This window comes from Monomorium pharaonis, chromosome 4, assembly GCF_013373865.1.
Source record: "Monomorium pharaonis isolate MP-MQ-018 chromosome 4, ASM1337386v2, whole genome shotgun sequence".
NCBI lineage: Eukaryota > Metazoa > Arthropoda > Insecta > Hymenoptera > Formicidae > Monomorium > Monomorium pharaonis.
Window position 1 is genome coordinate 31,304,039 of NC_050470.1, and position 26,986 is coordinate 31,331,024.

General features: G+C 36.1%; 4 protein-coding genes across 4 annotated transcripts; all 4 read left to right on the forward strand.

The window, feature by feature from the left end:
• The first annotated feature begins 246 nt into the window (after positions 1-246).
• On the forward strand, positions 247-3,123 carry LOC105828893. Its single transcript, XM_012667456.3, has 2 exons — positions 247-825; positions 1,602-3,123. Exons 1-2 carry the CDS (start codon positions 324-326, stop codon positions 1,946-1,948), a joined length of 849 nt encoding a protein of 282 aa, XP_012522910.1. The 5' UTR covers positions 247-323; the 3' UTR covers positions 1,949-3,123.
• Positions 3,124-7,525: 4,402 nt separating this feature from the next.
• Positions 7,526-9,494, forward strand: LOC105828894 (keratin, type I cytoskeletal 10-like). Its single transcript, XM_012667457.3, has 3 exons — positions 7,526-8,006; positions 8,076-8,198; positions 8,637-9,494. The coding sequence occupies exons 1-3, from the start codon at positions 7,550-7,552 to the stop codon at positions 8,903-8,905; spliced, it is 849 nt and encodes a 282-aa protein (XP_012522911.1). The 5' UTR covers positions 7,526-7,549; the 3' UTR covers positions 8,906-9,494.
• Positions 9,495-15,031: 5,537 nt separating this feature from the next.
• On the forward strand, positions 15,032-16,789 carry Osi6 (Osiris 6). The gene is made up of 3 exons (XM_012667454.3): positions 15,032-15,497; positions 15,625-15,727; positions 15,884-16,789. Exons 1-3 carry the CDS (start codon positions 15,180-15,182, stop codon positions 16,258-16,260), a joined length of 798 nt encoding a protein of 265 aa, XP_012522908.1. The 5' UTR covers positions 15,032-15,179; the 3' UTR covers positions 16,261-16,789.
• A 1,320-nt stretch (positions 16,790-18,109) lies between these two features.
• Positions 18,110-24,989, forward strand: LOC105828890. Its single transcript, XM_012667453.3, has 3 exons — positions 18,110-21,833; positions 21,944-22,119; positions 24,050-24,989. The coding sequence occupies exons 1-3, from the start codon at positions 21,562-21,564 to the stop codon at positions 24,442-24,444; spliced, it is 843 nt and encodes a 280-aa protein (XP_012522907.1). The 5' UTR covers positions 18,110-21,561; the 3' UTR covers positions 24,445-24,989.
• The last annotated feature ends 1,997 nt before the right edge of the window (positions 24,990-26,986 follow it).

A 26,986-nucleotide genomic window follows, 5' to 3' on the forward strand; every position in this document is an offset into this window, starting at 1 on the left:
GTAATTTGTGATTTTTCCTTATAATTTAATTATAGATCGAGATTTATTTTACAGAATTTCTTTTATTATGTATATGGTTGGAGTGCTTTTCACTTTTAATCTTGATCTTGAGTGTGGTTGTGAAGAATTTTATTTTTTCTAATTTTCTGTTTATTTTTTGAAATTTTTAATTTTAAATTTTATATTTTAATTAAGAGCATACACGATACAAAATATATAATTTTTATTTATTTTTTTTATTTTACTTGATTAATATTTTTTGTGATTGATTCTTTTTAAGGATTGTTGATCCATGTTATAAAATGTTTTAGCAGAAAAATACCATGAAGGGAACTTTCATATTGCTTTTGTTTGGGATTGGTATATGTTTGGCCAACCCTTTGGAGAAGAAAGAAAAAATAAGCGTTGTCGAGCAGCAATCCGTAAAGCTAACAGATCGAGCTAAGTACGAGGAAGAACTTCTTCGTAAACTCAATTCGAAATGCTCCCAGAATGACATCAGTAGTTGCGTGATGTTGAAGTTGGTGACATATATGAACAAGTTGCTGAAGAAGGCTTCGATCGAGCTCACGGACGACATTGAGATTAGGAAGACGAGTCAAACGTCGGAAGATGTGATCACATTTGAGGCCGGCAGAAGCAAGGACGATGAGCTTCAAATTCTTGATCTCGTTGCGAATAAAGTTTACGCCTTTATCAAATCGAGAAGTATCAAGTGGAGAATTCTACCCGAAGACGACATCGTCGTATCCGCATCGGAAGATGAAACCGGTTCGTTAAATTTGGGTCTATCTATTGAGCGCGCCGACAGGCCTGTTCAAGATGGTAACTATAATTTATATAATTACAACTATTCTTTTAAAGAATTTTTATAATAAAGATTTTAAACAGATTTATATATTTTAGTTTTAAGTATTAAATATTTGACAATTAGTAAACGCATTCTAAATGAATAATTTGCTTTATTAGAATTTAATTATGCGTTCATGTTTTTCTATTTTAAAGATTTAATAAAAATAAGCTTAAAATAATTAAGCTTTAACTTTGGATTCTGTTAATATTATTACTAAAAATATTATTTTATTTTTAATTTGTAAAAACTACGTTTACTTTAGTTATTCAGAAAATTAAAGATGTTTCAACATTTTTCTTATTATAAAATCATACTAATATTAGACAATATAATTAAAATAAATAGCATAATATTTATTATTTAATATATTTATTTAAATTACTCAAAAGTTATAAATGTTTTAACATTTTTATTATTATGAAATTATACTAGCATTAGACAAAATAATTTTTATAAGCAGCGTAATATTTATTAAAATTATTATTAAACACTCTTATATTTCAATAACGTGTTAGTTTTACTTTTGTTTCCATTTTCGCTGTTTTCATATGAGTAAAGTTGTGTCACCGACTGCATAAACAAATAGCTTTCACCTTTAGCTCGTTTATCTGCCCATTCATCTACTGATCACCGAACTTTACTGCTTTCTCTGTGGAAAGTACAATTATGTGTCTGCAAACTTGTTTCTTCCTCTGTTTAACTAACTTGCCGAAAGTGACAATAGCGTAATTCGTTTCATCTTTTGTAGGCCGTGGAAAGAAGAACAATATGGGTCCATTAATCGCCGCAGCCGTTTTGAAGATTGGTCTCATCGGCGGTCTCGCGTTCAAGGCTCTCGCCCTCTTAGTCGGCAAAGCTCTCCTTTTGTCGAAGATCGCGCTTCTGTTGGCCAGTATCATAGGCCTGAAGAAACTCTTCTCTCAAGGGAAGCATGTAACTTATGAGGTGGTAGCGCATCACGGCCCAAGCCATTCCTTCGACCATGGCCATGGCGATAGTTACTCCAGTGGTTGGGCGAGAAGTTTCCGCGAACAAACGCCGATTCCTGGACAGCCGGATGCCCACGATCTGGCTTATGCGGCGCACGTAAAGTGATTAATTCTTACTATTGGAAACAGGATCCAAATATCGCCGAGATCGATATTTAAGACGAAAAGTGCGACGTCCTTGGATCCACAAACTTATTCTTAAATCAACTTTATAGATTTATTCCATATAATATTTATTTATCCATAATTATTTATCCTCCTTCTTCTGTCATTTTTCTCAATGTCAATATTGTGTGATCCCCTTTAACTCTTTTTTAAATACTGTTACATTTAAATTTTTGAACAATTGCACGACGGCATGAACACGTTAATGTTCACGACACACAGCGACGCATGTATTTATGACAATGACAACAGAATTTCACAGTACGATTTACGGATACACAGGCAAATAGGCAGGAAGTTGGATGCGTACACATTATCTTCCATGCGTACACGCATTACAAGAATCTTACCTACTTCCACGAAACTCTATTTGCGAATATAATTGCGGATACTGCGAGACTCTCGTCATTAAAATATCAAATTACGCACGAGCGTTATATTCTTCTCACTTCTCGCATTACAGTATTTAGATCTGTGATATTTCGAGAGCTTAGAATTATGTTCACAACGTGCGTTAAACGTTAAACGTGATTATTTTACTTTTAGTTTGTATTTTTGTATTTTCTCATATATTTGACGCTAAATATAACTGTCATTTCATGTTGAATAGAAGCTTCAGTCTACATGTATTAAAATCAGTGTCAAAGAGAATATACTATGATTCTATTTAACGTTAAATATGCGGTTAAAATGAGAGAATACTGTTCTTTCCTTTTTATTATTTTGTTATGTATTATGTTTATTTGATATTTATAATTTGTTTATATTTATAAGAGTACTTAAAAATTTTTTTTTATCAAAGCTAATCACTTTTAACGTTAAATGTTGTTTAAAATCAGAGCAAAAGATATCATAAAGTGAGATCAAAATCAAAAAATTATCATAGAATGATGTGATATCAAAAGCTCAAAAACTTTCTAAGCTCTTTACATCGGCTTTTCGAAGACTTCTGTATAATTTTAGTGTGATGAATCGTGATGGGAGAGGAGTCGGATATTGTAAAATTCTTTCTATTTTTGTAAATATTTAGTAAGTAGTGAAACAATTACATTCATGTTGTGTAATTAATTAGACGATTACTCCTTTGTGCTTTAAATATGAATGCATTATTTTCAACAGAGAGTCTTGTGGTGATTTACTTGACACAACGGACGGACAAGTTTATATATAGAAGCTTATAAGATTTGAGCAAGTTGCTTGGAATCTCTAAAAACTTTTGTATTTAAAATTTGATAAATATATATTCAGATGTTAGAAAATAAAAAGAGAGAAACAGAGAAGGCAAAAGTACTAAGTGCGAAAAATAGAAACAATACGAGCAGATTTAAATACTTTTTTAACAGATAAACGAATAATGTCAAAATGACGAAAAGTAACGACTGAGCCACACATAGCGCATGTATATTTTATTTATATTAATTATTAATATTCTTTATATTTATTTATTTAATTTATGAATGATTAACGAGACTGCAAATGTATAGAAATATTTTTATATTATTTTTTGTATAATTAAATAAATTATTATTTTTATAGATTTTTATTGATTTATTATTTATTATAAAAATATTGTAAGTATTTTATTAACATTTTATTTTTCTACTTTTATTATAATAATGCAGTTTTTATATGTCACATTTTTATTTATGTGTATAATAATTAAAAATAAAGAATATTCTTCGATAAATAACGATAAAAATAAAATAGATTTTAATTGATTTAAAACAAGATATTAATATTGAAATTATTATTATTTTTAATAAAATTTTTCAATTTTTTAACCTTTAATATATATATATATATATATATATATGTGTGTGTAAATATACATGATATATATTGTCGAAATTTAATCCTATCTTTATTTTTCATTTTTTACAATAAGACTCGATTGTAATTGCTTATAATTGATTAATTGTAAAATGCAGAAAAAAATGACAGAGAGTAATATAGCGCTGCAATTTCTTCTTAATACGTAATTTATTTCTTAGTAAAATTACCGAGAAGATTTAATATTTAAGTTTAATGTCGACCTCCTTTTTTAATAGTGATGACTGATATCTTTGGTAAGACAACTTTCAAGTAAATCAAGACAGATACGCTCGACTACGTTAAACATAAATCCCTGCGAACGATATTGGACACTACTCTATGCAATAAGTATTTTAGTCACGATTGTTAGTTGTGGTCTATTTAAGACGACTTATAGACCGGATAGAACAAAACATCGCGTAGACTCGAGAATAAAAGTTACCGTGATTTCACGTCTAGTAATTCATTTCGTTAATTTAGCTACTTAACAAAATAAAGTTACAAATGCGTGCTGTAGAAAATTTGAAGCTTACTAATTAGAATGTTTAATGTTACTAAATAACCATAAGTATATGAAAGTAAAAGAAAAAAGATTTGTTAGTAAAAAATTAATTTTTATTATGTTTTATGTATTTCTTGAAGAATTTATAGTTAATATTTGATTTCCGTACAGTTTAACAAGAAATTTAATATTATTATGTAAAATTCTTACATAAAAGATAAATTTTTCTCAGCGGTTAGGTTATTGAAGATACTAAATTAAATGTCTGTTTCGGTTTACGATTTTTAACGGAATTTTAACAATAGGCAAGTGATTATTTTAGCAAGATTATTATGTATGGTATAATACGTGTCTGCGTTTGATAAACTGGTTGGAGCACTGTAAATTCTTGTAATGTGCTATTATGTATTTGAAAATCGGGAATTTATAATACTGTTATAATACATTGTAATTTGTAATATAATACGTCATGCAATAAAAACATTTAATTTTTACACACTTTTAGTATAATATTTATTTTTTAATTCACATGTATATATTTATAGAATATCTGTTTCATGCATTTGTTGTATAATATTTAAGTATAAAAACAAAAAAACGTTGGAAAAGAAACATGTTTATCGGATCGAAGGGAAAACTGTTTGGATCTCGTGATACTCCAGGCATTTCTCGTTGAAATAAGTTGACCTCCATTTGAGAAGTCCGCTTTCTCCATCTTGATCGGTTTTAAAGGATCCGGAGGAAGATATTTGCAAGATAAGACAGAGGCGGTGTGGCAGAAAGAGAGTACCGTTCATCTTGTACCATTCAGAAAATTGACTTTCGATTTCCGACGGGGGCCTCGCGGACTTGACCCAATTTCTTTTTTTTCTTTCTCTTTTTTTTTCAAAAAGCATTTGCACGCGTGGCGGAGAAAGAAACTGAAGTCTCGTGTGTCCAAAACCTCGATTGTATACGGATATCGTTGACATTCCAATGTTCGTTGATAAATACGTTTTTTGAACCTAACTTAATTACTGTTATTGCAAACTTACCATCTGCTATTTGTAGGCGGTGCCTGAATCGTTTATTATTTATCGCTCGACAAGTAGTCAACGCTATCAATATAGGAAAATTATCATAGTAAGTGGACGGATCTGGAATTAATTGTTGATATCTTATATGTAGGTCAATCTTTACTGGTAACCTGAATTCTTTTATTCAAGATGTAATTATCTGATCGGAGATATTAACGGAGCAAAGTGGTGAAAATTAGTTGAATTTCATTACGAAAGATCTATTATCGCGTAATTATTACGGTATCGACTTATTCAATATCTTTTCTTTTGGAGACTTTAGATAACTTTTTTAAATCTTTATAGTTTCAAAAATAATATTGAAAGCTAAGTCATCAATAAAACATTACAGAATTTTAATATTTAGATTTTTGCGATTTTCATATCTAATTGAATTAGTAGTATGTCAAACAAAACTAAAAATTATCTGTAAATTAACAATTTACTGCTATGTTATAATTTCTAAAATTAAGTAAAAGAACAGTTTTATAGACTTACCAAATTCTTGTATTTAGTTGATATTTTCTCAGGAGAAAAATTAGGTATAATGAAAACATAATTAAAATATAATCATAAGAATATGTAATCAAAAGTACAGGGAGAGTATAACGAAAGAGAGGACAGTATTTAAATGCAAAAATCTCGTAACGCGATAATGTTACGATAATAAGGTTGTGTTACGGCCCGTTAAACGCTTAAAGCGGACACTACGCTGCGTGAGATAAGTTCGTAATAAACCTCCATCTTATGAATAAGCTAAAATACAATGCAAATATGTAACAAATACAGTCGTAAATATCCGTGTTTCGAAAGTAAACAGAGCACAGCTTAGCGTGCACTAATTAAAACTATATCTTTTTAGGTACAAATTCCGTAAATACACGCGATAGAGTGCAGCTGCTTTTGAAAATGATAATCTAATTTTAATAGATCGTGCCGATCTTTAAAGCTTGGTGAATTTCGATAAAGTTTATGTAGTCGATCACGATCGTCCGTATGCGATCGAGTCGTGTCGTGGAACGGAAGAATGATTTCGAACCGGCTGTAGTTATACCTACCAGCTTCTGCTACGTATATACCGTAGTGTCGGGTATGCGAGGGGAAGTGGAACAGAAGAGAAAGGCACGTGGAGATGAACTAGATTTGGATAGTTATCTCTCTTTTCCTACCACGCATTCGGCATCCTCGTCCGGCCCGGCGTGCGACGTCTTCGTCTCTTTCTTATTTTCTTCCACACCCTGCCCCTTCCCACTCGCGCATACATTCGCGCATTTCTCGCATTCCCAGCTACGTAAGGAGACATCGTTCCCCTCGTTATCCTGCGTACGTTGACACGATCCAGCTATCATGGAACAGGATAATCGCCAATAATTGGACTTCGTAGCTATCGGCAATGGCGGGGCGCAAAATTTCATGTTGGTTTCTCGCATGAGTTCAAACACGATATGCTGCTCGCGTTTATTATTTACCGTACCGGAGATGCGTACGATCGTGTTACGATCGATACCGGCGATCACGATTCGAAATCGGCACGTTCTCTTCCGCTCTACTAAAGCAGGCGGGAAAGAGAGAAAGGAAGGAGAACCGGAGCCGCGAGAAGAGAGCCGTGGTATCGAATGATCCGGGAGTCGGTAGAACGTGATCTAGAATAGTGAGATCTCGCCAGACGTGGATTACGTCTGGCGGAGCAGGTAAAGGAAATAGGCGGAGGAAGGGAGCGGAAGGTGCGTGAAGGCGTCATCCGCGCCGATGATGGAACCTCGCTCTCGCAAGCCGACCGCGCCGTAACGCTCTGAAACGCGTCGGAAACAAGAATTAAACGAATCGTCGAGGAGACCGGCATCTAAGTGAACGAAAAATTACCGTCTAATGCACAGCAAGAGCAGAGAACGGCAGCCATCGTGCCCGATGCTCTCCTTGCTTTTTTCTTGGTACAATCACCGACCCTCATGTAGATCTATATAAATGGGAATTGCAAGCATTTACGCTGCAGCACTCGGACCTCCGCCGTAGGTTCCGCAGCTTCACGGGTACGCACGCGACGTTTTCCCGAGTAGTTTAGACGCGTGGTGGTTCAACGGCGCAAAAACCGCTGAGATCAAGGCCCGCCGTGGTAATTTCGACGGAGCCCAATCGTTTTGTTTCGTGACACACTCGTTTCTACGACGAAACGATGCTTTGGATAGACAGCATACCGGGAATCGATCGCCGGCGTCTGCACATCGTCTGCCTGACGTTGGCGATCTGCGCCTTCTTCATCGTTGACACGATCGACGCCGCGACGGACGAGAGCAAGGATACATGGGCCGGATTCTCGACGTCCTGCACGTCGGAAGACTCGAAGAACGCATCGGTCTCTTGTCATGGAGTGCGAATCGTACGGAAGATCGTACAACAGCTACTGGAGACCACCAGCAAGGAACGGGACATCCAACTGTTCGATGGTGTATCTTTAGTCGAGGTGCCTGGAAGCAGCTCTTCTCGAAAGGCAAGAGTCTTGAAGGGCTTCGGAGGTCTCGGACCCTTCTTACAATTCCTCGAAGGTAGAGAACTCAGAGTCAAGCTGCCGTCTTTACTTCCACCAAATATCGAAACTGCCTTGAAGGAGAGTTTACCCTCCGAAGCTGAAGGTTCGTATTTTCTCGTGCGTCAATAGTATTGAGAGAAATTTTCAAGCTAATTTTTGAAAATTTTTTCAGCGAGAGGTGGTGGCGGCGGCGGTTTTGGCGGCGGCGGCGGCGGCGGCGGTGGAGGTTTCGGCGGCGGCAAAGGTGGCAAGAAGGGCGGTGGCGGCGGAATGATTATAATGATGCTCATGATGGGTAAGTATTTCTGGTTAATTATTACTATATAAAAAGATGATTAATTGAAATAGATTATGTGAAAGTTATATATTATTTAACGGATGTGCATTAAGTGTTACGTCTGAAGTCTTGCTTCGTGCGTAAATATTCCATTAATTTCATTTTGTAACATTTAGGACATTACATAATTTTTTTTCTTTTTTATATATGCTATATGCCAATTATGACTGCTATATATACATTACTTAAAGATTGCTCTATTGTCCAAACTATTCTATACATTCTTTATTCTCACTTTATTCAATTATGTCCTGAGAATACTTACGTAATTAAATATTTTATTCAATTATTATTTATATATTGTTACGTAGTTATTATGTCGTTTTTTACTCTGTCAATTATTATAATTTTAATTGCATTTTAAACTAAAATGATTTTTTATTCTCACTTATGTAGGTAAGATGTTAGCTGCTATGGGTTTCGGTGCACTGGGTCTCCTGGCTATGAAGGCGTTGATGGTTTCGGCAATGGCCTTGATGCTGTCGTTGATCGTAGCCGTGAAAAAGTTGGCGAGCGGTCACGATGATCATGGCGGCCATCACGTCGTTTACGCGCAGGAAGTTGGTCATCATCATCGTAAGAAGAGATCAATCGAAGACGTCGACTCTACACAGTTACCTTACAGAGGATACGCTCATCTTTACGCTAACTTAGGCCCGTCTTGATGCTCTTGATCGTTAATTGCACCAACCGCGAGATTGAATTGGTTCTCCAACTTTTTAATTCTCCTACCGCTACTAAAGCTCAGATAGACATGACTAGATGGACTACGTTGACAATGGCACATTGGCATTGCGTTCACGTAATTTGCATTTTAGTCACATCATCATTGCTCTTTTATCATCATCACACTTATTTAATACAACATGCACCCTTTTCACAACGTGGCTTTATAGTTTATAAAACTACAAACGTCAGTCGCGGTAGGAGGGTTAATAGACGTTGGAAAATGACTGAAGACGTGACGCGACGCAAGATCAGTGACAGTGACATCAACGAAATGACAATGACTGAGGTACTGATTGACAGCTACGGTAGAAAGTGATATTTAACAAATGCTTGCTCACGAGTTACGTGGTAATCGATCTCGATTAGTCTGCCACTTTGACAGGACTCTCAGTGAAAAATCACAGACACGCACCGAAGAAACCAAAGTATGTTGTTTGACTTTTTTATTTATTTATTTTTTTTATCCACGTATTTATTATTGTGCAATACATGTTAATAAAGCATACGTGTTTGGAAGAAACGATATATCGTGTTTGCATTTATTACCATTTTGATTGAAACGCGACTGTTCAGGTTTCGACGTTTATTTATTAATGATATTATAATAAATTCACATTATTTTAATTAAACATTAAGCAAGATATAACATTAATTTAAACAGTTGCACCGTTTAGTATGTAATTTTTGGACAAGCCAGCGTAACGTTGTTTATTACTAGAAATTAATAAGACATTTCGTATAATAGGCTTGGAAATGAAGCGACATGGTTCGCTGAGCCCATCGATGTTTCCCGTTTACTTGCACAGAACATTGGAAAATCGCAGGAACGAGGTAACGAATCGAGCCAATGAGGAAAGTGTGCCAGCGACCTACCATGTCGCATATTCACCTGCGTTTACTGGATGCGCGTTTACTTAGCTAACGTTCGTCGCGACGCGCTCACGATGCAAAGTTAATAATAGTTCGTGCGAATATCATCTATGTAAGTAGATTAATGATGATAGCACATCGAAAGTTGAGCACGTAATTGTACAGCGGTGTGTGACGAATCTGATTAATAATGTGGCTGACACGCGTCATTATCCGTTTCGTATATACATATTTGCTTATTCAAAATCGTATTTCATGAAATTTAGAGTCGCTTGGAATGTAGCGGGACTCGGCGGCAATTTGTACGAGGAATTCGGTGTGAATCTCAAGGAAGCCAATTTGAGCCTTTCAGACTCAAAGATGAATTGCAAGAACGCTTTTCTGTAGACACAAATGCCGGTGCTCGTTTTTATCTGCGTGTTCCCGCGCGCGTGCACGCGTTAAGCCAGGCTCGAAGCGGATTGGAGAACTCGAAGGAAAAGTAGTAAAGGAGAAAGAGGTAGAGGAGAGGCGCGATGGAAGAAAGGTTGAATCGAGCGGTGTGAGAGGAACGACGGATCCTCTTTCTCCTCACGCATCTCTCTACGCCACTGTTTCTTCTCTGCATTGGATCCCTTCCATTGCAGTCAGCTCCTTCTTTCTCCAAGCGGTAGGGGAAGGAACAGCTCCGGCTAAGACCCACTGGCATACATACCGATCGTTTCCTTTTTTATGTTTCGAATATCATAAAATGTGGAGGCTCGTGCTGAAAGCAGCTCAGACGGCGATGCGGTCTCGAACGGAGTCGGTCGCTTCTCAGCAATCCGCGATTGCTGCAACTTTATCTATAAGGAATGTCAAATTGATTAATTCATGATTTATTGAGCTAATAGATTATGCAAATCAGATGAGAATCATGAAATCTATCGATTAACGATTTAATTGTATATTTTTACATTTGTATCCGTATACATTGCGCTACTTTCCTAATGACTAGAAAGAACGAAGCTAGCGCGGTATATACGTATGAATAATTAAATTGGGTGAATAAATTTATTTAATAAGAATGAAAGCAATAATGAATTGTAATTACTGTCATCAGCAGAATGATTAATGAATATGCACGACTTGTTTTTTTCTCTTTGATCCGTTTTCATAAATTTTATAAGTCTGTGAAAAGAAATGAATGGGCAATGTATCTATTGTTACATGGATTATCTTAGATTATCTGTTATTCTGTTTAATACTCTCGTCCTATTCTTTATTAATTATATTCAAGTAGAGATATGATTTAGACAATCCCTCATGTCTATTTCAATGTCTGATATTAATATAAAATCCTCTACTAATATCAAGTATATAGCTGATTTGTGATCTATTGCTTATTATGCTTAGCGTAGAAAGGGTTACTGTATTTTCTGGCACAGCAACCGCGTTATGGTCCATAGAAGAACCAGTTGGGCGCGGAAGAGTGCCCCGTTACATTCCACACTCATTACAAACCTCGTAAGGAAATTTAAAATTTAAATTTGATCTGGTTGGTTACCAGTTGATTTTTCAGGTCGCACGCATGTAGATGACCAACGGGCATTGTAGAATTTATCGGACATTGCATCAGAAATTCCTAGCACAGTCGATTGACAGACATTAAACCAGTTACTGACAAGTTCGAAGGCTAGAATATCGAAGACCACCGGACTCTTTCTGATTTAGGGCAGAAAACGCAATACAATTGTTGGATACGCTTTTATGGACGTTGTTGTTCTAAATCGATACGCTTTTTGAGTGATTCTGTTTTTGCACACGAAATTGTAGATATCGTGGGAACATCTAGATTCATTGGCATATTGGATTGGAAAAATACCATGACCTTCGAAAGTCGGCAACTGACCTCGATAAAATGTATTAAACAAGTAGTCCACCGAAAAGAAAATAATTTTTAATAAAAAGAATTTTTTTTTGTAATAATGTTATCTTTTTTAAACATTAAACTTTATTGAGACAAAAGTTAAAAATTAAGAGATTAATAACGTATTTATAACATCTTAATTTTGACCAGAATTTATAACTTTAAAATTATTTTAAATAATTCCAATAAAATAAATAAAATATATATTAATTTATTATTGTAAAAATAAAGAGTTGAGGTAGAAAAAAAATAGGAGAAATTAATAAATTCAAATATAAATGCTCTCGGTCAAATTATATCACTCTCTTATATATGTATGTTTTTAATGCACGTTTTGTTGAGATCTTTTACGTTAATAAAAAGCTGGTTCAATTAGTTTTTCTTAATAGTAATCACTTTAATAATAGTTCACTTGACAAGAGTGAGAGTTGGCGTAATCTGTTTAATTGAAATATCCGTTCTTAATTCACATTTCACTGAACGTCGGATCTACAACGTTGTATTTCTTACGTAAAACATAGCGTTTTTCCGCAGTGGGCGTGTCTATGGTTTAACGATTATTACTGCTGTTGTACGTACAGGAGAAACTTTGGTTTTACTTTTTAAGGCTTGCTCTTCTGTTAGGAGTAAAGGATCGACGAAAGGATTCTGAGTGCTACCCAATGACCGAGAAAGAATGAATGAACATTGACGTAAGATCGGGGATGGGAACTGTGTTGTTGTTAAACTTGCTTTTCATTGAATCCCTTCTTATATGACGAGAGGATTCGTTGACCGAGTTTAGACGAAGAATACTATTTCGTTACTTCGTAATGATTATGTGCATGAATTAACAGAGACGCGTGTGATCTTAAAAGTAATAGTAGAAAACGGATGTAGAACGTACAACGTACAATGCATGCAATTTTTCACTTCCTCTTTTCTGCTTCCTAATTTTATTTTATTAAATGTATGTAAATAATAAAGGAAAGTAATGATTGCATGTAATGTGTAATACGTAAAGGTAAAAAAAAGTAAATGTTGTTAGAAAGTTGCTAGAAAAGTTGCAAATTTATAATCGAATAATGTTCATATTTTCCATAGTATTAACTCATACTTATAAATATATGTGAAACGTGTTCCTAATTTCTAAGCTTTAAGTTACATGTTCTTAATAGATTTAAAGATAGAAAAAAAGAGTAGAGACAGAAAGAACGTACTTTCTATATATAGAAAACGTCTAATTTGATATTTTATAAGTAAAAAAATCTGTGTCCTGCTTTAGTATCCTTCTCTCTTTTTAAAGTGTAGGTTAAATTTTATATTATATATATTTCCGGTTACACACATTTCCGCAATTTTGAATTTGAGTCACGAAATATGTTTTTGCCGTATTATTGTTTTAGTCTTAGTCTTAGACCACTGGTTTCACTTTCTCGGAATTTAAACTCACGCCGCACATATACGCCTGTTGAATGCGAAGATTTTATTGATTGTCGCATTGTACCGTTTTATACTCCCCACAGAAAGGAACGAAATGAAAATGACAAGAAGTGTTATCTGTTGGTCCGTGAGAGTTGCAGGGTCAGAGTAGAAAGTGGTGTCCGCGTGCGCTGCGATGAAGGTCGGATCCGGGATGTTTGAACTTGATCTATACCAGTTTTCTTTCATTCATGCTGATCGTGTCCTGTATCCGCGCCTTAAATGAACAACACATGCACGAAGGACCATCTACGAGGAAAGAGTACAGCAATTTCGAGGCTTTTCCCCTCGAACTGCAACGATGATTGTCACCGCTAGGAAGCTAGTTGAGCTACTTAAAAAGCTATCGCTTATTATATTATTATTCGCTTATACAAGCCTCGTATAACTAGTTTATTGATGTTTTCACAAATAAAGTTTTCTGTAGTAAGAATATAGGATTTAATCAGACGTAGAAATTGCATTGTCTGGGTCTCCCATTTACCATTAAAGAAAATTTTTATTTATTGAAAAGTGTAATAGTGTATAGGTTATGAAAAAACTTATTAAACACAGTTTGTTGTTATTTGTAAAAATCATAATAAATATATAATTATCACGCAAGCTTAGTAATTAGATCTTTCAACATTTTTGTAATTTATACGTACTTTCTAATCAACTGAAATAACATCTGTACTTCGAAATGAATAGGTATGCTTAGCCGTCATTTCTCATTAAGTCTTTCATTGTCTTTTATTAAAGATAATAACGAACATCTTTTGAAGCAAAAATTAGAATATATCAAACATTTACTGAAGTCGATTGGCATTAACACTGGAATTTAAAAAAAGATCGTTGAAAGAGCTTTCTCAAGAGTTTATTTACATGCGATTTAACACATTCTTGAAATTCGGGTCCTTTCCCCGATTTTAAATATGTAAATGTGTGAAATAATTAGGACAAACTAGAAACATACATTTATGTTAAACTCAAGTGCACAAACATAAGTTTATCTTTAGAAATAATAATAATTTATTTTTGTATGCACACATGCATAAATTAAATATTTATATTAAATTAATTATACAAGTATATATTTTGTTTCATATAATTAAAAAAAATCTTTATTATTTATGTAAAAATAAATATTGTTAAAAATATAAAGTTATTTATAATTTTACATTATATAAAAATATTATTTATAATATTACGCAAATGTTGTAAAACTCATATTATTCATAAAAGTAAAATCAAAATTTTAAAAGTAAATGACAAGCAAAGTCACAATATGCCTTATAAAAATAGAAGTACTTTATGCTTAATATATTAACATTATTTATTGATTATTTAAATATAGTTTTGGATTAATTTTGTTAGTAATGTGATATTGTATGTTATGTAATCTGTTTTCTTATTCTATATATTGTATTTGTATTTAGTCGGAACTCTCAGTATCTTGCATCCAATGCATTCAATTAAAAATTAGATATCCTAATGCATTGAGTATCTCAATGTAAAGTTAGTTCAGTATGCTCAGTGAGAAAATTGTTGTTGGAAGAAAGCGATTTTACTAGCGTTCGAGTCGTCTCTCGCAGTATCTATACGCTCGGCCTCTATTTGTTTTGTCGTAGGTAGGTCGCAGGTCACACTATGATACTTGGCGTGTCCAAACCTCGGTCATAGGTACACTTATCGTCTATTGGGTGAACACATGTACGGTTAAACAGACATACCACACATAAGTCGTTCACGCATTCATGCATACCAAACAGGAAGAAAAAAAGAAGCCGGTGGGGCGGCTCATGAGATACAGACCGCAAGGGAGGGGCTCGCCGAATATAAGCTAAACGGATTGTCCCATGGACCACACGAAATTTGGCCTCACGCGGCATTTGTTGGGTAAACCCCCGTTTGTAGCTCCATCTACACATTGTTTGTATCTCTTACATATAAACGCGTTGTGCCGCGATCAAGTGTTTTCGTTATAAGTTTCGTGCAACACGCAAGGAGCCATGAAGAAATTTTTGATTTTAATGACCGCGGTCATTCTTACTGCCGGACAAAGCATCGACGAATGTTTGAAGCAAGACAGCATATCCTGCGTACAGAAGACGCTGTACAGAACCGCCAAGGAGTTCTTCGCCAAGGATAAAATAGAGCTAGTGAATGGAGTCAGTCTCGTGAACAGTAATGCCAACGCCAGATCTGCTAAAGAACTTACGTATGATCAAGAGATGGAGGCCACTAATGATATCACAGAGCGACAGAATTCCCTCGAGAACTTCATTAGCGATGAAACTAGACAATTTTTGACTGGTCGCAGTCTTAGGGTATATAAAGAATTATTAAAACGTAAAACTGTTGTATAAAACATACCGGATTAATATTTAATAATTAATAACGCTTTTTTATTTTTTTTCTAATTAAAGTTGAATTCAAGTCATTAATTTTTTTCAGATCAATTTGGCATCTGTTTTCAAGAAGATTTACGAATCCGCTCATGCCATTAGCGAATCCGCTCCGCCAGAAATTCGTCAGGCCGTTGACGAGATTGTTGAAGGTAGCGTTAAAATTGATGAAAATAATAATAATATTTTTCATTTTGATCTTTATTATATTGATATATATTACAACAAAATTGAATTAATTATAATTAATTAAATGAATAACTTAATTTGATTGATCTTAATCTAATAAATCTTTTCCAATATTCCAGCTCGAGGCAAGAAGAAGAAGGGAGGTCTGAAAGCCATCCTGCCCCTTTTGATCGCCGCGAAAGTGAAGCTCGGTCTTTTGGGAGTTCTCACATACTTTGTCGCCGGATTCTTAGCGAAGAGTGCGCTTAAAGCATCCCTCCTTTCTCTTCTCATTTCCGCCTTTATTGCTTTGAAGTCATTTTGGTCGGGCAAGACTTATCACCACGACGTCACTTCTTACAATAATGGCTGGAATGCTGGATGGTCAGCTCCTGTCAGCAATGGATGGTCCAGTCCCGTAGTATCCAATGGATGGACCAGTGGCGCTTCTTCCGGTTGGGAAGATCCTCATTACGCGCACAGCCAGGCATACTCTGGATATGCTCATCATCACTAGCGACCATCGCTGATGTTTTTTTTCTTTTGTCTCTTCCTCTTCTTATTTTCTTCTTCCGTTTTTCATTGAACAAGGGACGATGAGAATGGAATGCCAAGCTTTAAATCCTCCATTGTTCACAATGAAGACGATCACATATTTATTCTTATTTATTTCATTAATATATTATTAAATAGTGAACAGGTCATCTGACCCTTCCGTGATATACATTAAGTATATAACGATATTCACTCACATACGCATATGCAAATAGATCGATAATCAAACTGAAAACCTAGTCACAACATGCATGATTAATAAAGATGTAACTTACTAAATACGGAATGCGATATCACGTATGTATTACGATCATCGCAAATTCAGTGCAAATTTTAGTGCAATCACAATTTATAATAAAAATTCACTCAGTGCAGTTAATGATTCATAGTTACATCTAGTCCAATACGATGTATTTGCAACATATATTAAGTTATATGCTTACGAATCTGTACGCTTTGTATAAAAATTTATTAATAATACTTAAACATTTGAATGTGTTAATTATTGAAATCCCTCTTCTCTATTTGTATATTTTTAATTTTTCTTTCTGTAAGATATTTTTGCAAAATAACAGTGAAAATGATTCGATCTTGAAATGATAATTTTCAAAAATCACTTTAATTTTACTAATTAAAACTATACATTTTTTTATAATTAATACTTGCTCTTATTTTTAACTGCTGAATACGCAAATCGCCGGCCGAGAAGTTTCAAAAAAGAGAAATCATCACAGCGGCAACTTTCGAGTCTTCCAGGAAGGTCCGAAACATTCTTTTTTTTTCTCACGAGCGAAACTCTTCGCGGCGACCGCGTTGCATAAAGAGCACATTCGAAATCGTTAATACATCGCGAGTGTTCTGCTTCCTTGACGAGTCATCCGGCTAGCGGCCGCTCGAAACCGAGCCGACGAGATGGAAATGCCGGCTGACTCTCGGCATTCTCGTACGGTTGCAGGGGAAAGTGCATGTCTCAGGTGCATCCGGGCAGAGTCGATTGTTTCCTCGATTCGTGGTGGCCGGAGGTCGAGGAGAGGTCGCGCCACACGTACATCACTCCTAATCGGGTCGAGAGGATAGGCATACAACTAAATCTCTCGAGACGGATGTCCTTAAGTCCTACATAGAAGAAAAATAAATAGCTGGAAAGGAGGTTGAGGCAAAATGGCGCGTTTCTTCCACGCGTCGCGTTAAAACCTCATTGGACGCAGTAAAAAGAATTTTACAATAGGTATGTGCGGGTATAACATCGTCTTTTCTAGGACGGATCGGTACGCTACGACGGTGTGAATAACAATAATTAGCGTTTACACAAAGTAGAAAGATGTAATTATCGCCGAAAAAAAAAGAATGCTACAGATTAATAGCAACTCTGAAGACTAAAGTAAGACCTGTGATTTATTTTAACCACCGTAAACGACCATCAAATAGGCGTTGCGATAATAACCCGTAGATTATTTGTTTTAGATAAGTATATAGGTAAATAAAAATACATTAGATTCGCACGTGGATAAAACGACAATAAGCAAATTATTTGCACGAGATGCCTCATGAAGATATAAGAATGATGCAAAGAGGAGTGATGCACCGGCACGGTACAAAAAGGCGATTGTCATGCTTCGTTACTCTGTAACAACAACGACCACGACATGGCCACAGGAAGGACAACGGAGAAAAAGACGCGAAACTGCTTCGAGAGGAAGAGGAGTTACTTTCGTTTATAATACAGCTGTGTGCAACATAGTGTGCCATATTAATACTACTGAGATTGTAATGAGTATCTTTTTCCCCAACAAACTTCAAATTGTTTTCTTTATTGATTTAAATTTTTATATTTTATTTTTATAACTGGGTATGTTACTTAAGTCTTTTAAGTCTCTACTTGTACGCTGCAATAAAAAGTATTTTTTCAATTTACATTATTTAGATTCTTGCTTGGTAACAGTAAAATACAAGTCATCATATATTCACATTTGTGTCTTTATAGTATTCATTATCTTTAGTAGTAATTTTATCTTCTCGTGTCATATGACATATGTTACAACCTAATTCAGATAAATAATTAAAATTTCATTTTTTTTTATTAAAAAAATCTCATAAAAATTGCATTGCGATTCACGTTGCGGATGTGCAAGCGGATGGATGGAACCGTTCTTTGAGCTCACAAAAGCAGAATTTCTCCGCGTTGATAGCGTTAAGCGTCCGTCGTCTCATTATTAGAGAGTAGTAAAGTTCCGTGTCGATCACGTCTTTTACTTGCATTTAAATCCAGGTATGGTTCTCACGTCACGATTAGTTTCGAGAGTTTCTCATGCGTCACTGGGTTACTAGATTTTCTAGTGGTAGGTCGATTTCCTAGGTCATTATTAGGCGAGCATATCACCGTGTTGTCAATTGGCATAGAACACTGATCTTCTTGCCATTTTTCATGGCGAACATTTCTCTTCAGCAATGCGAGGCACTTAGCAATTTAAAACATTTTGAGTAATTTATATTCTTGGTTATACTCTACTTACTTATAATGTCAGAAATATAATAAAAGTTTGTATTCATATATATACTTTATATACCCTACTTATTTGTAAATCAGATCATTCGATCTTCCAAATTTATAAGTCAAAATTGATCACACTTTTTCTACTTTCCAATCTTCTATTGTCGCATGTGTGTATCTAATCCTACAATATTTTGGCTCAAGATAATTTTTATCTGTGAAATGCACTTTTACTTCCAGTCTTGATACATACTGTCAGCACATTTATAAGAGGCTGATGTTACGTATGCATTTGACGGCTCATGTACAGGTATAATACACCGTCTGGCTGGTACACCTTGAACTTCACCGAGCGCCGCGATTTCGAAACAATCGTCAGGCAACCGTTACCTTTCCCGTGACTTTCAACGACTACGGTCAGGGTCACGTAGTCATACAGAATGGATGTATCTGCCATAACGAAATCTAATTGCTGCTCTCATGCTTAATTGCTTTCGGCGGCTGACTAATTAGTATCGCAGCAGCGTCGCGATATTCGAATCCGGTTTCTCTCATCATTTGTTCTCGACATTCTCTTCGTGCTCACTCAGCATGGATCTCTCTTTTTCTCTTCCCTGAGACATGTGTAAGTTCTAAGGAACCTTTAATAAAGTATTTTACTTTTGATGATTCTTTGTTTCAATTCAATCTAAAGATGAAAAATTTTGTAACATAGCTCCGTTATAATAAACTATAATTTCCAGCATTAAATAATAATGCTAAAACACAAGTGTAAACGTTTAATCATTTACTCATTTATTACCAGACGTATTGTCAAAGACAAAAATGTTGGCTATTAAACACAAGCAATTGTCTTTTATGTTTGATCCAATTAAGCATCGCAACTTGATTTTGTTTAAGGGCATAGGCGCGATTTTCTGTTGAATGCTTTGCTTGAAATTTAATGTTTTAAAGAACTCGCTGGGTTACAGGCCGCGTCAGGTGCGTGATTTCGCTCAAGGCGACATTCGCTCTCGCGTACCGGGACGATCTTGATCCCCGAGAGAAGTCGGGATCGAGAACATCGTTACTGTGTGAAAGAATAAGAAAAAGAGAAAGAGCAAGAGAGAAAGACAGAGATAGAGGAGAAGGCAGCAAGAGATAGAAAAAGAGAGAAAGACACCAAAACGATTGCCCAACTTTCGACCCAGTTATAAATAGGTGAGCGACCTCGTTCCAGGGATGATATCTCATGTTCATCATCTGCCAATGAATTTTCGAAGGTGGAGCAATATCATTTGCCAAACGTCTTCAATACATTCATCCGTACGAAGCATTGTTTGTAGTTTTGTACATTTTTTATCTGTACATTTACAGCAATCGCAATTTCCGACCAAAATTTAGAAATCAGATGGTAAGATAATTCCCATAACGTACCATTGTAGTTAGGAAAGCTGCGTAAAGGAACGAAAATAATTACAGTTTACCGTAAGCGACTTAGTATCTAAACTCCTCCCGCTACATTGTGCTACTTAGTACAATGAATTAATCAAGCCAAAGTTATGCGATATGAGTCATCAGTTGTCGCTAATAGACCTTGTAATCGCATCCGCCAACACTGGATTTTCATCCTTGACAGGTAAACGCATGGTGTATCTATCGAAACTGTATGGCCTCATTGAGAAGTATCTGAAGCGGCTGAAGTGTTTTTGGTTACAAATAAATAAACGAAGAGAAATATTTAGAAATTTATTTTAACATTTTAACAGCCTTAAAATTTTGTTCCATAAATTACACAATGGTAGATGATTATCAAAAAATCTTATAGAACTTAGGTGTCTCAAATCAACGTCGCGATGTATATAGACTTACGCGTGCACTATGGTCATTTAAGTCACACAACACTCTACGCTGCAATAACAGTAGGCGGGCGATCGGGTGAAGTGGTGCAGCAAATCATAGAGAATCTATATATATTTTTTCCATCGTTCTGGATGACTGTAGGTTCCATTCGTTGTACACGGATTTTCTTTATCGTATTTTGTCCCGATTAATACCGCAGAGGCCTCTTCTATCGTGAATTGATGTGACTCAAAGTAGGTCCATAACGTGAGAACATGTTAGATCTGTTAGCACGAAGAGTAGATGGAGAAGAAGAAGTAGAAGAAGAAGAAGAAGAAGAAGAAGAAGAAAAGTTTGGTTATAACAATGCAATTCAAGAATATACGTTAATCTTGGCTAAATAAATATGTATTAAAATAATCGATATAAGAATCACTCTATACTATATATTCTTTATTCCTTCAATCTTTTTTTGATCACATTTCTATACGTACTTCCTCTTTCTCGCGCTTTGCTAGTTTTTGCCTTGCCAAAATTAATAGGATAGCGAGAGGGGAGGTCGATGAAAGGGGAGGAAGTTAGTGTGGGGAGATCCTGTGGCACCCGATACACTCGACAGAGCAAGAGAGAGAAAGGGGTGGGGGGTAACGAGAGAGGAATAGCGAAAGGAGGGAGGCGAGAGAGCGTACGACGCGAATGCGGACCCCCGATGGCTTGCGAGTCCACGAGGACTCCCCTCGTGCGATACTTCGGTATAAAAGCAAAGCAACCTCTTTTAGATGTAACACACGAGGCAGCATCGGCGCATCCTGGCGTGCTTGATTCAAACAACGCGCCTGCACGTTGGGGCACGGAATAGTCAAGAAACAAACTGCACTGTGACTCACGCGACTCGAGAATATCTTCGACGTCGTTTTATACGAGACGAGGTGAAGTCTCACTTCGGTGACCATGGCCAAGCATTTCGTGATGTTATTGTGGATGTCGGCGGCATTGACCGCGACCCTGGCATTGCCGACCAGCGACGGCAAGGCTAGCGGAAGTGAGAACGATCTGGTGGCGAGCATATACACCGATTGCTTGAAGAAGGAATCCATCAGCTGCATTAAGTACAAAGTATTTACGTATGTTGACAAGATGCTGGCCGACAAAGAGGACATCACTCTGTCCGAGGGCATCACCCTTGTAAAAACGTCCAACACTGAAGGCGAGGGTGCGCCAAGGTTGGTTGTCGATCGTTTTGTGAACTGCAAGAATACGCTTACGTGAATTTAAATGTCGAATTTGGTTTAATTTGAGAAAATCGCTTTATTTACATTTGCATTTTTGGCAGATCTATCGAATCTAGCGATTTGGATACGCTATTGTTCGATCGTCTTGGAAGATTCCTGAGGACGCATTCAGTCAAAGTTGACCTCAAAGGCAGCGATATTTTGGGAGCAATTGAGTCTGCTGGACGCAGTTTCGAAGACTTTAGCGACAATGCTGTCGAAAGCCGTGGAAAAAAGAGTGAGTATATCGCATAATGAAACTTATATTATTTTATTATTACTTATGTAAAGGGTTTAGATGCGCTGAAACGTAATACAAAACCGGTTGCGATAGCATCTAATTATGTTTTATCAAGTCTGTGACTTGCAGAGAAATTTCGTTACAGTGATTGCTTACACTTGTTAAATAAAAGATCGCTTTAAAAGCGAAATTACTAGCGTAGCAATGTAGTTCTTGAGTAATTCTATGAGTCATTCGAGATGTGATTCTTAATATATATTTTTCATATATTTACATAAGTACAATGTTTTGTCACTAGTCTTTATTAACTAATATACATAAATACGAGAAAACAAATTATTATATATTTTTATGAGATAATTCTGCAATAAAAATAGTTATTTACAATTATTTATGATATATCATATAATTTCAAAATTTTAGAGTTTGTTTTATTATATTTCTACATGCCCAACGACTAAAATTTTTGTTAATATATAATTTACACGTGCATGTACACACACACACACACGCGCGCGCGCGCACACATGCATGTAAATATATATCACATACCTTTTTATTAATATACAATAATACAATAGTACAATAGTATAATAATATAAATAATATTTTTATACACTTTTTTTGCTATTGATTAACATTTTTTGTTTCCAATAAAATGTTCTTCAAGTTATACGGAGGTATGATATAAAAGAAAAAGGTTTTCGCATAGCACGAAGGTAATCACAGTTCATCGGGACAACGTCAGCTGTGGTATGAGAGTTCTCTGCGTTCATTGCCGCCGTGTGAACAGCGACGATGACGACGAGGAAGCCCATACCGGTCGCAGACGTTGACCCACTGAGAAACTGGTTCCGCTTCCCCTTGAACCTCTCAATGGAGGAAGAGAGCGCCGGTGATACTGAAAGGTGGAGAGAGACAGATAGAGAGCGAGAGAGATCTCGCCGCGCAAGATTTTTGACATACTTTCTTGGTACTTTGCCTTGACCTTCGACCATTCTACTTTAAAAAACATTAACATCTCCGTGATCGACATGACGTGATTTACAGAAGTCTATTATTATTACCAAGCCTATAATGATGGACGAACAATTGACTTGCGTGCGTGTTCGTATCTCGGTATCTGTTTATCTATCTGTATATGAATCACTGTTACAGTTACAATGATTAATTTCACCGTACGTATATCAATGATCATTAGTTTTACGTACAAATTAATTCAAAATTCTATCATATTATTTATATAAATTTGCATGAATTATCTTGATGTATCATTATATAATATTACGACATTTTAATGAAGATATTTTGTTTATATATATTTTGTCTTATTACTTTTGTATTACACTAGAGTTATGGATTTTTTAAATTTCTAATTAGAAAGAAAAATGATAGTGTATTGTCGTTAAATAAGATTGAGTTTTTTCCTGTAATTGAGAATGCTTGAACCTTATTAAATGCAAGAACAACTAAAAATAACCACGCAAGGAAGATATATTTTTTACGTAAATATTTCACATATTTATGTTACTTTATATTTGTTTCATGAAAGCATATAAGTACCTTAATAGTATATCATATAATAGGATAATTGGCATCATAGAGCGAAAACCGTATACTCTGAAACATGCCTACTATACTACATCTAATGATTACTCAGATTCCCGTTCTCTCTCCACACAGTGTGAAAAGAGAGTAATGATAGTATTAAACTTCACGGTTCGTATATTCACATTCCATAGTTAGCGAGAAATATATGAATACGTACATTGTATGTACCAAACCTCATTTTACATAAATTTACATAATTTACAAAAAAATTTATGCGCGATAAAATTAGATTAAAAAGATATTTTAAAGAAATACCTGGTGAATATCTCTCTAACGCTTATTTTGATGTAACATAAGAATATTTGAAATATTACAGAAAAGGCGCAGAAGATCTTGGGACCCCTGATGATGGCCATGGCTCTGAAAGCAGCCGCTTTATTGCCGTTGGCGCTCGGCGCGATTGCCATGATTGCCGGCAAGGCTCTACTCGTGGGCAAAATCGCTCTCGTGATCTCGGCCATCATTGGATTGAAGAAGCTCCTCGGTTCTCATCAGAAGCACGTGACTTACGAGGTAGTCTCACATCCTCATCACAGCAGCAGCCATATTAGTCATGACGACCATGGCGGTTACGGTGGTGGCGGCGGCGGCGGCGGCGGCGGCGACTTCGGCGGTGGTTACGGTAGCAGTGGACACGGATGGGCCAGGAGTCTACCACAGGATGCTCATGAAATTGCCTATCGCGCTCACCAACCCCAACCACAAGCTTAATCATACCGTAGAAAGTTTTCGTCTCGCTTCTCGCTCTTCTTTTCCGTTTTCTTCTGACGATTCTCTTCCCTTTCATTACACTCACGCCTGCTTCACTCGCCGCATTCCTCATTATCTCTTTCCTTTTTCCTTTCTTACCGAAGCTGTTGCTATGTATAATACCTAGTCTGTCTTCTACCCCAGGAAAATGGTGCTATCTATAGCCTCCGACACTCGCTATTTTTAATTTAAAACTTATTTAAATCTGCCTATTCTTTTACTATGCTTACATGATCTCTTAACTTTTTATTCTTTACTTTCTTTCTTTCTTTTTTATTCTATTCTATTCTATAATGGTCGATTTATCCCACGACCAATCACCAGTACCTCTGGGAGATGCTCATTGTCATATATACGTAGATTTACGTGACTTCGTTATTTATTCGTTGTATCTTATATATATAATTAATATTTATTTGACTGTTTGACTGCGTGCTTCCATTATGAAACCTCTTGTTTTTTGTAATAAAAAGAACAACAAATGAGATACCTCCATCTTATCCTGAAGAAAAAACTTCATTGTTAAGTTCACTTGCAACCTTTGCTGGTCGAAGGAATTGACATCCGCGCGTCCTGATGTGGCTCTCGTGAGAGTTCATGACCGAGTGTTGCTATTTATACATAATATTGCACTTGCACTTGTAGTCGTAAAGCGTAACGTAAGGTCGTGAAATACGGTCTATTGAACTCGTGGCGCGATTATATACCGTTGTACCAGATTTTCCACACAAATTGGTACAATGAAAATAGGATAAAGTTCGCGAGTTCGAGCGAAAGTAGTCGAAGAATGCGCGGCACAGACGCTCTATTGCATGCAAATCGTAAATATATATACAATTATGAGCGATTGATTTATAGATGTATATTTACGATATATGCAGCAATATTTTATATTTTTACCGCTTCCTCTTTTTTCTATTTACCTCTTTCTTTGCGTTATTTACGGTGCCCATTTTTATTATAATTATTAACAAGTTTGCTTAAAAATTTAAAGTAATCTCTCGTTCGAAAGAATAGAAAAAGAATAATGTCTAACATATTATTTTATATATACAATATTTATATTATATATAAATAATTTATTTCTACCAAAATTGAGTTTATTTGAGTTTAATATTTAGAAGTTAATTTTTAAAAATTTCAAATGTAACTTATATTTGTTGCAAAAAAGTAAATATCTATATAAAATACTATTTATGAGTCGCATCAATGTCAGAAATGTCTGTCGCTTTCATGTCGCTAAATTTGATTTATTATTAGTTTCACAAGGATTAGTTAAAGTGTCTGCAAATCTTAAATTTCTCTAGACTTTCCGCCGATTCACAACTACAACGGGAATAATGTGTCATAATCACATAAGCATCCACGATATTTAACTTAACCCAGTAATTGGCCACCAAAACCGGACGCACGCGCAGCCAGGTACAACTGGTAACCTGCATACCGCGGATAATGCTGCTCCTTCCGTTGCTACCGGAGTGGCCTTAAGGAAGAAAAAGGATGTACAATAACGACAGTTTCATCGGGCGAGCAGCCACGCGTGTCGGGCCGGTCGAGAAAATCACCGTACGACGAAACGGTTGTACAAAATGGAATTCAGAATCGCGGTCCGGTGATTCCGCGAATCGGAAACGGAGACCCGGGCGCACGATTATCTCCCGTCTCATTGTGGCATCCTACGAGATCCGTCGTTTTCGCGACGCGTCGTCGGAAGATCATTTTCACGGTACGTACGTGTACGAGAAATCGGTAACGAGACATTATGCAGGTAAGTTCCGGCAGCATCGCGTGGATGACGACGCGGCGGGGAGTGGGCTGCGGGACAAGAGAGGACGAAAAGAAGAAGCGTCTTTTTCTTCTGCATCCGTTACCTGGCTGCGATGCTTTCTTGAGTAGCGTGCAGCTCAATGAAAACGTCATGTATTGGCAGTTTTAACACTGTGTTAACGAAGGCAAAGGGGGTGGTAGAACATGATACACATTACAGAAAATTATATCTATGTGATAATTCTACGATAGGCGATACAAGTTATTTCGCTTTTCTCCCTTTGCGTGATGGTGGTCTCCGTTTCGTTTCTTTCTTCGTGGAAACGCCGCTGGCGTCTAAGTGTATCTACATGCAACGCGTTTTCACTTGGTATGACCCAGTTAAAACTGTGTCCACTGACGTATATCGAATTGGACAGGATGAAAAGTCAAGGATACGAGGGACCAAGTAGAAGGATGAAGAAGCATCGTGCGAATTAGATGATTAATCGGATGAAGAAATTGTGCCTAACGCGCGTAACGGTATACGTTAATTCGCCGATTCATCGTTTCTCTTTTTCGATGACATGATTATGTTGATGCGTAAAGGGAAACGTTTGTTCGATCTTCCACTGAAAAGTGGAACATACATTGTCACCTTGATTTAATAGCTGCACCAAAGAATCACAAGTTTAATGCCGGCAGTATAACTGTGCGTCTAATACTTGAAAAGTAATGAGAAATGCAGTTATATCCA

Bases quoted from the DNA above. Each gene is read 5' to 3' on its own strand.
- LOC105828890 (XM_012667453.3), top strand. From the start codon at position 21,562: ATGGCCAAGCATTTCGTGATGTTATTGTGGATGTCGGCGGCATTGACC. The intron at 21,834-21,943 runs GTTGGTTGTCGA...CATTTTTGGCAG, and splicing joins GAAGGCGAGGGTGCGCCAAG to ATCTATCGAATCTAGCGATT. The intron at 22,120-24,049 runs GTGAGTATATCG...GAAATATTACAG, and splicing joins CGAAAGCCGTGGAAAAAAGA to AAAAGGCGCAGAAGATCTTG.
- LOC105828894 (XM_012667457.3), top strand. From the start codon at position 7,550: ATGCTTTGGATAGACAGCATACCGGGAATCGATCGCCGGCGTCTGCAC. The intron at 8,007-8,075 runs GTTCGTATTTTC...AAATTTTTTCAG, and splicing joins TTTACCCTCCGAAGCTGAAG to CGAGAGGTGGTGGCGGCGGC. The intron at 8,199-8,636 runs GTAAGTATTTCT...TCACTTATGTAG, and splicing joins TATAATGATGCTCATGATGG to GTAAGATGTTAGCTGCTATG.
- LOC105828893 (XM_012667456.3), top strand. From the start codon at position 324: ATGAAGGGAACTTTCATATTGCTTTTGTTTGGGATTGGTATATGTTTG. The intron at 826-1,601 runs GTAACTATAATT...CATCTTTTGTAG, and splicing joins CGACAGGCCTGTTCAAGATG to GCCGTGGAAAGAAGAACAAT.
- Osi6 (XM_012667454.3), top strand. From the start codon at position 15,180: ATGAAGAAATTTTTGATTTTAATGACCGCGGTCATTCTTACTGCCGGA. The intron at 15,498-15,624 runs GTATATAAAGAA...AATTTTTTTCAG, and splicing joins TGACTGGTCGCAGTCTTAGG to ATCAATTTGGCATCTGTTTT. The intron at 15,728-15,883 runs GTAGCGTTAAAA...CCAATATTCCAG, and splicing joins CGTTGACGAGATTGTTGAAG to CTCGAGGCAAGAAGAAGAAG.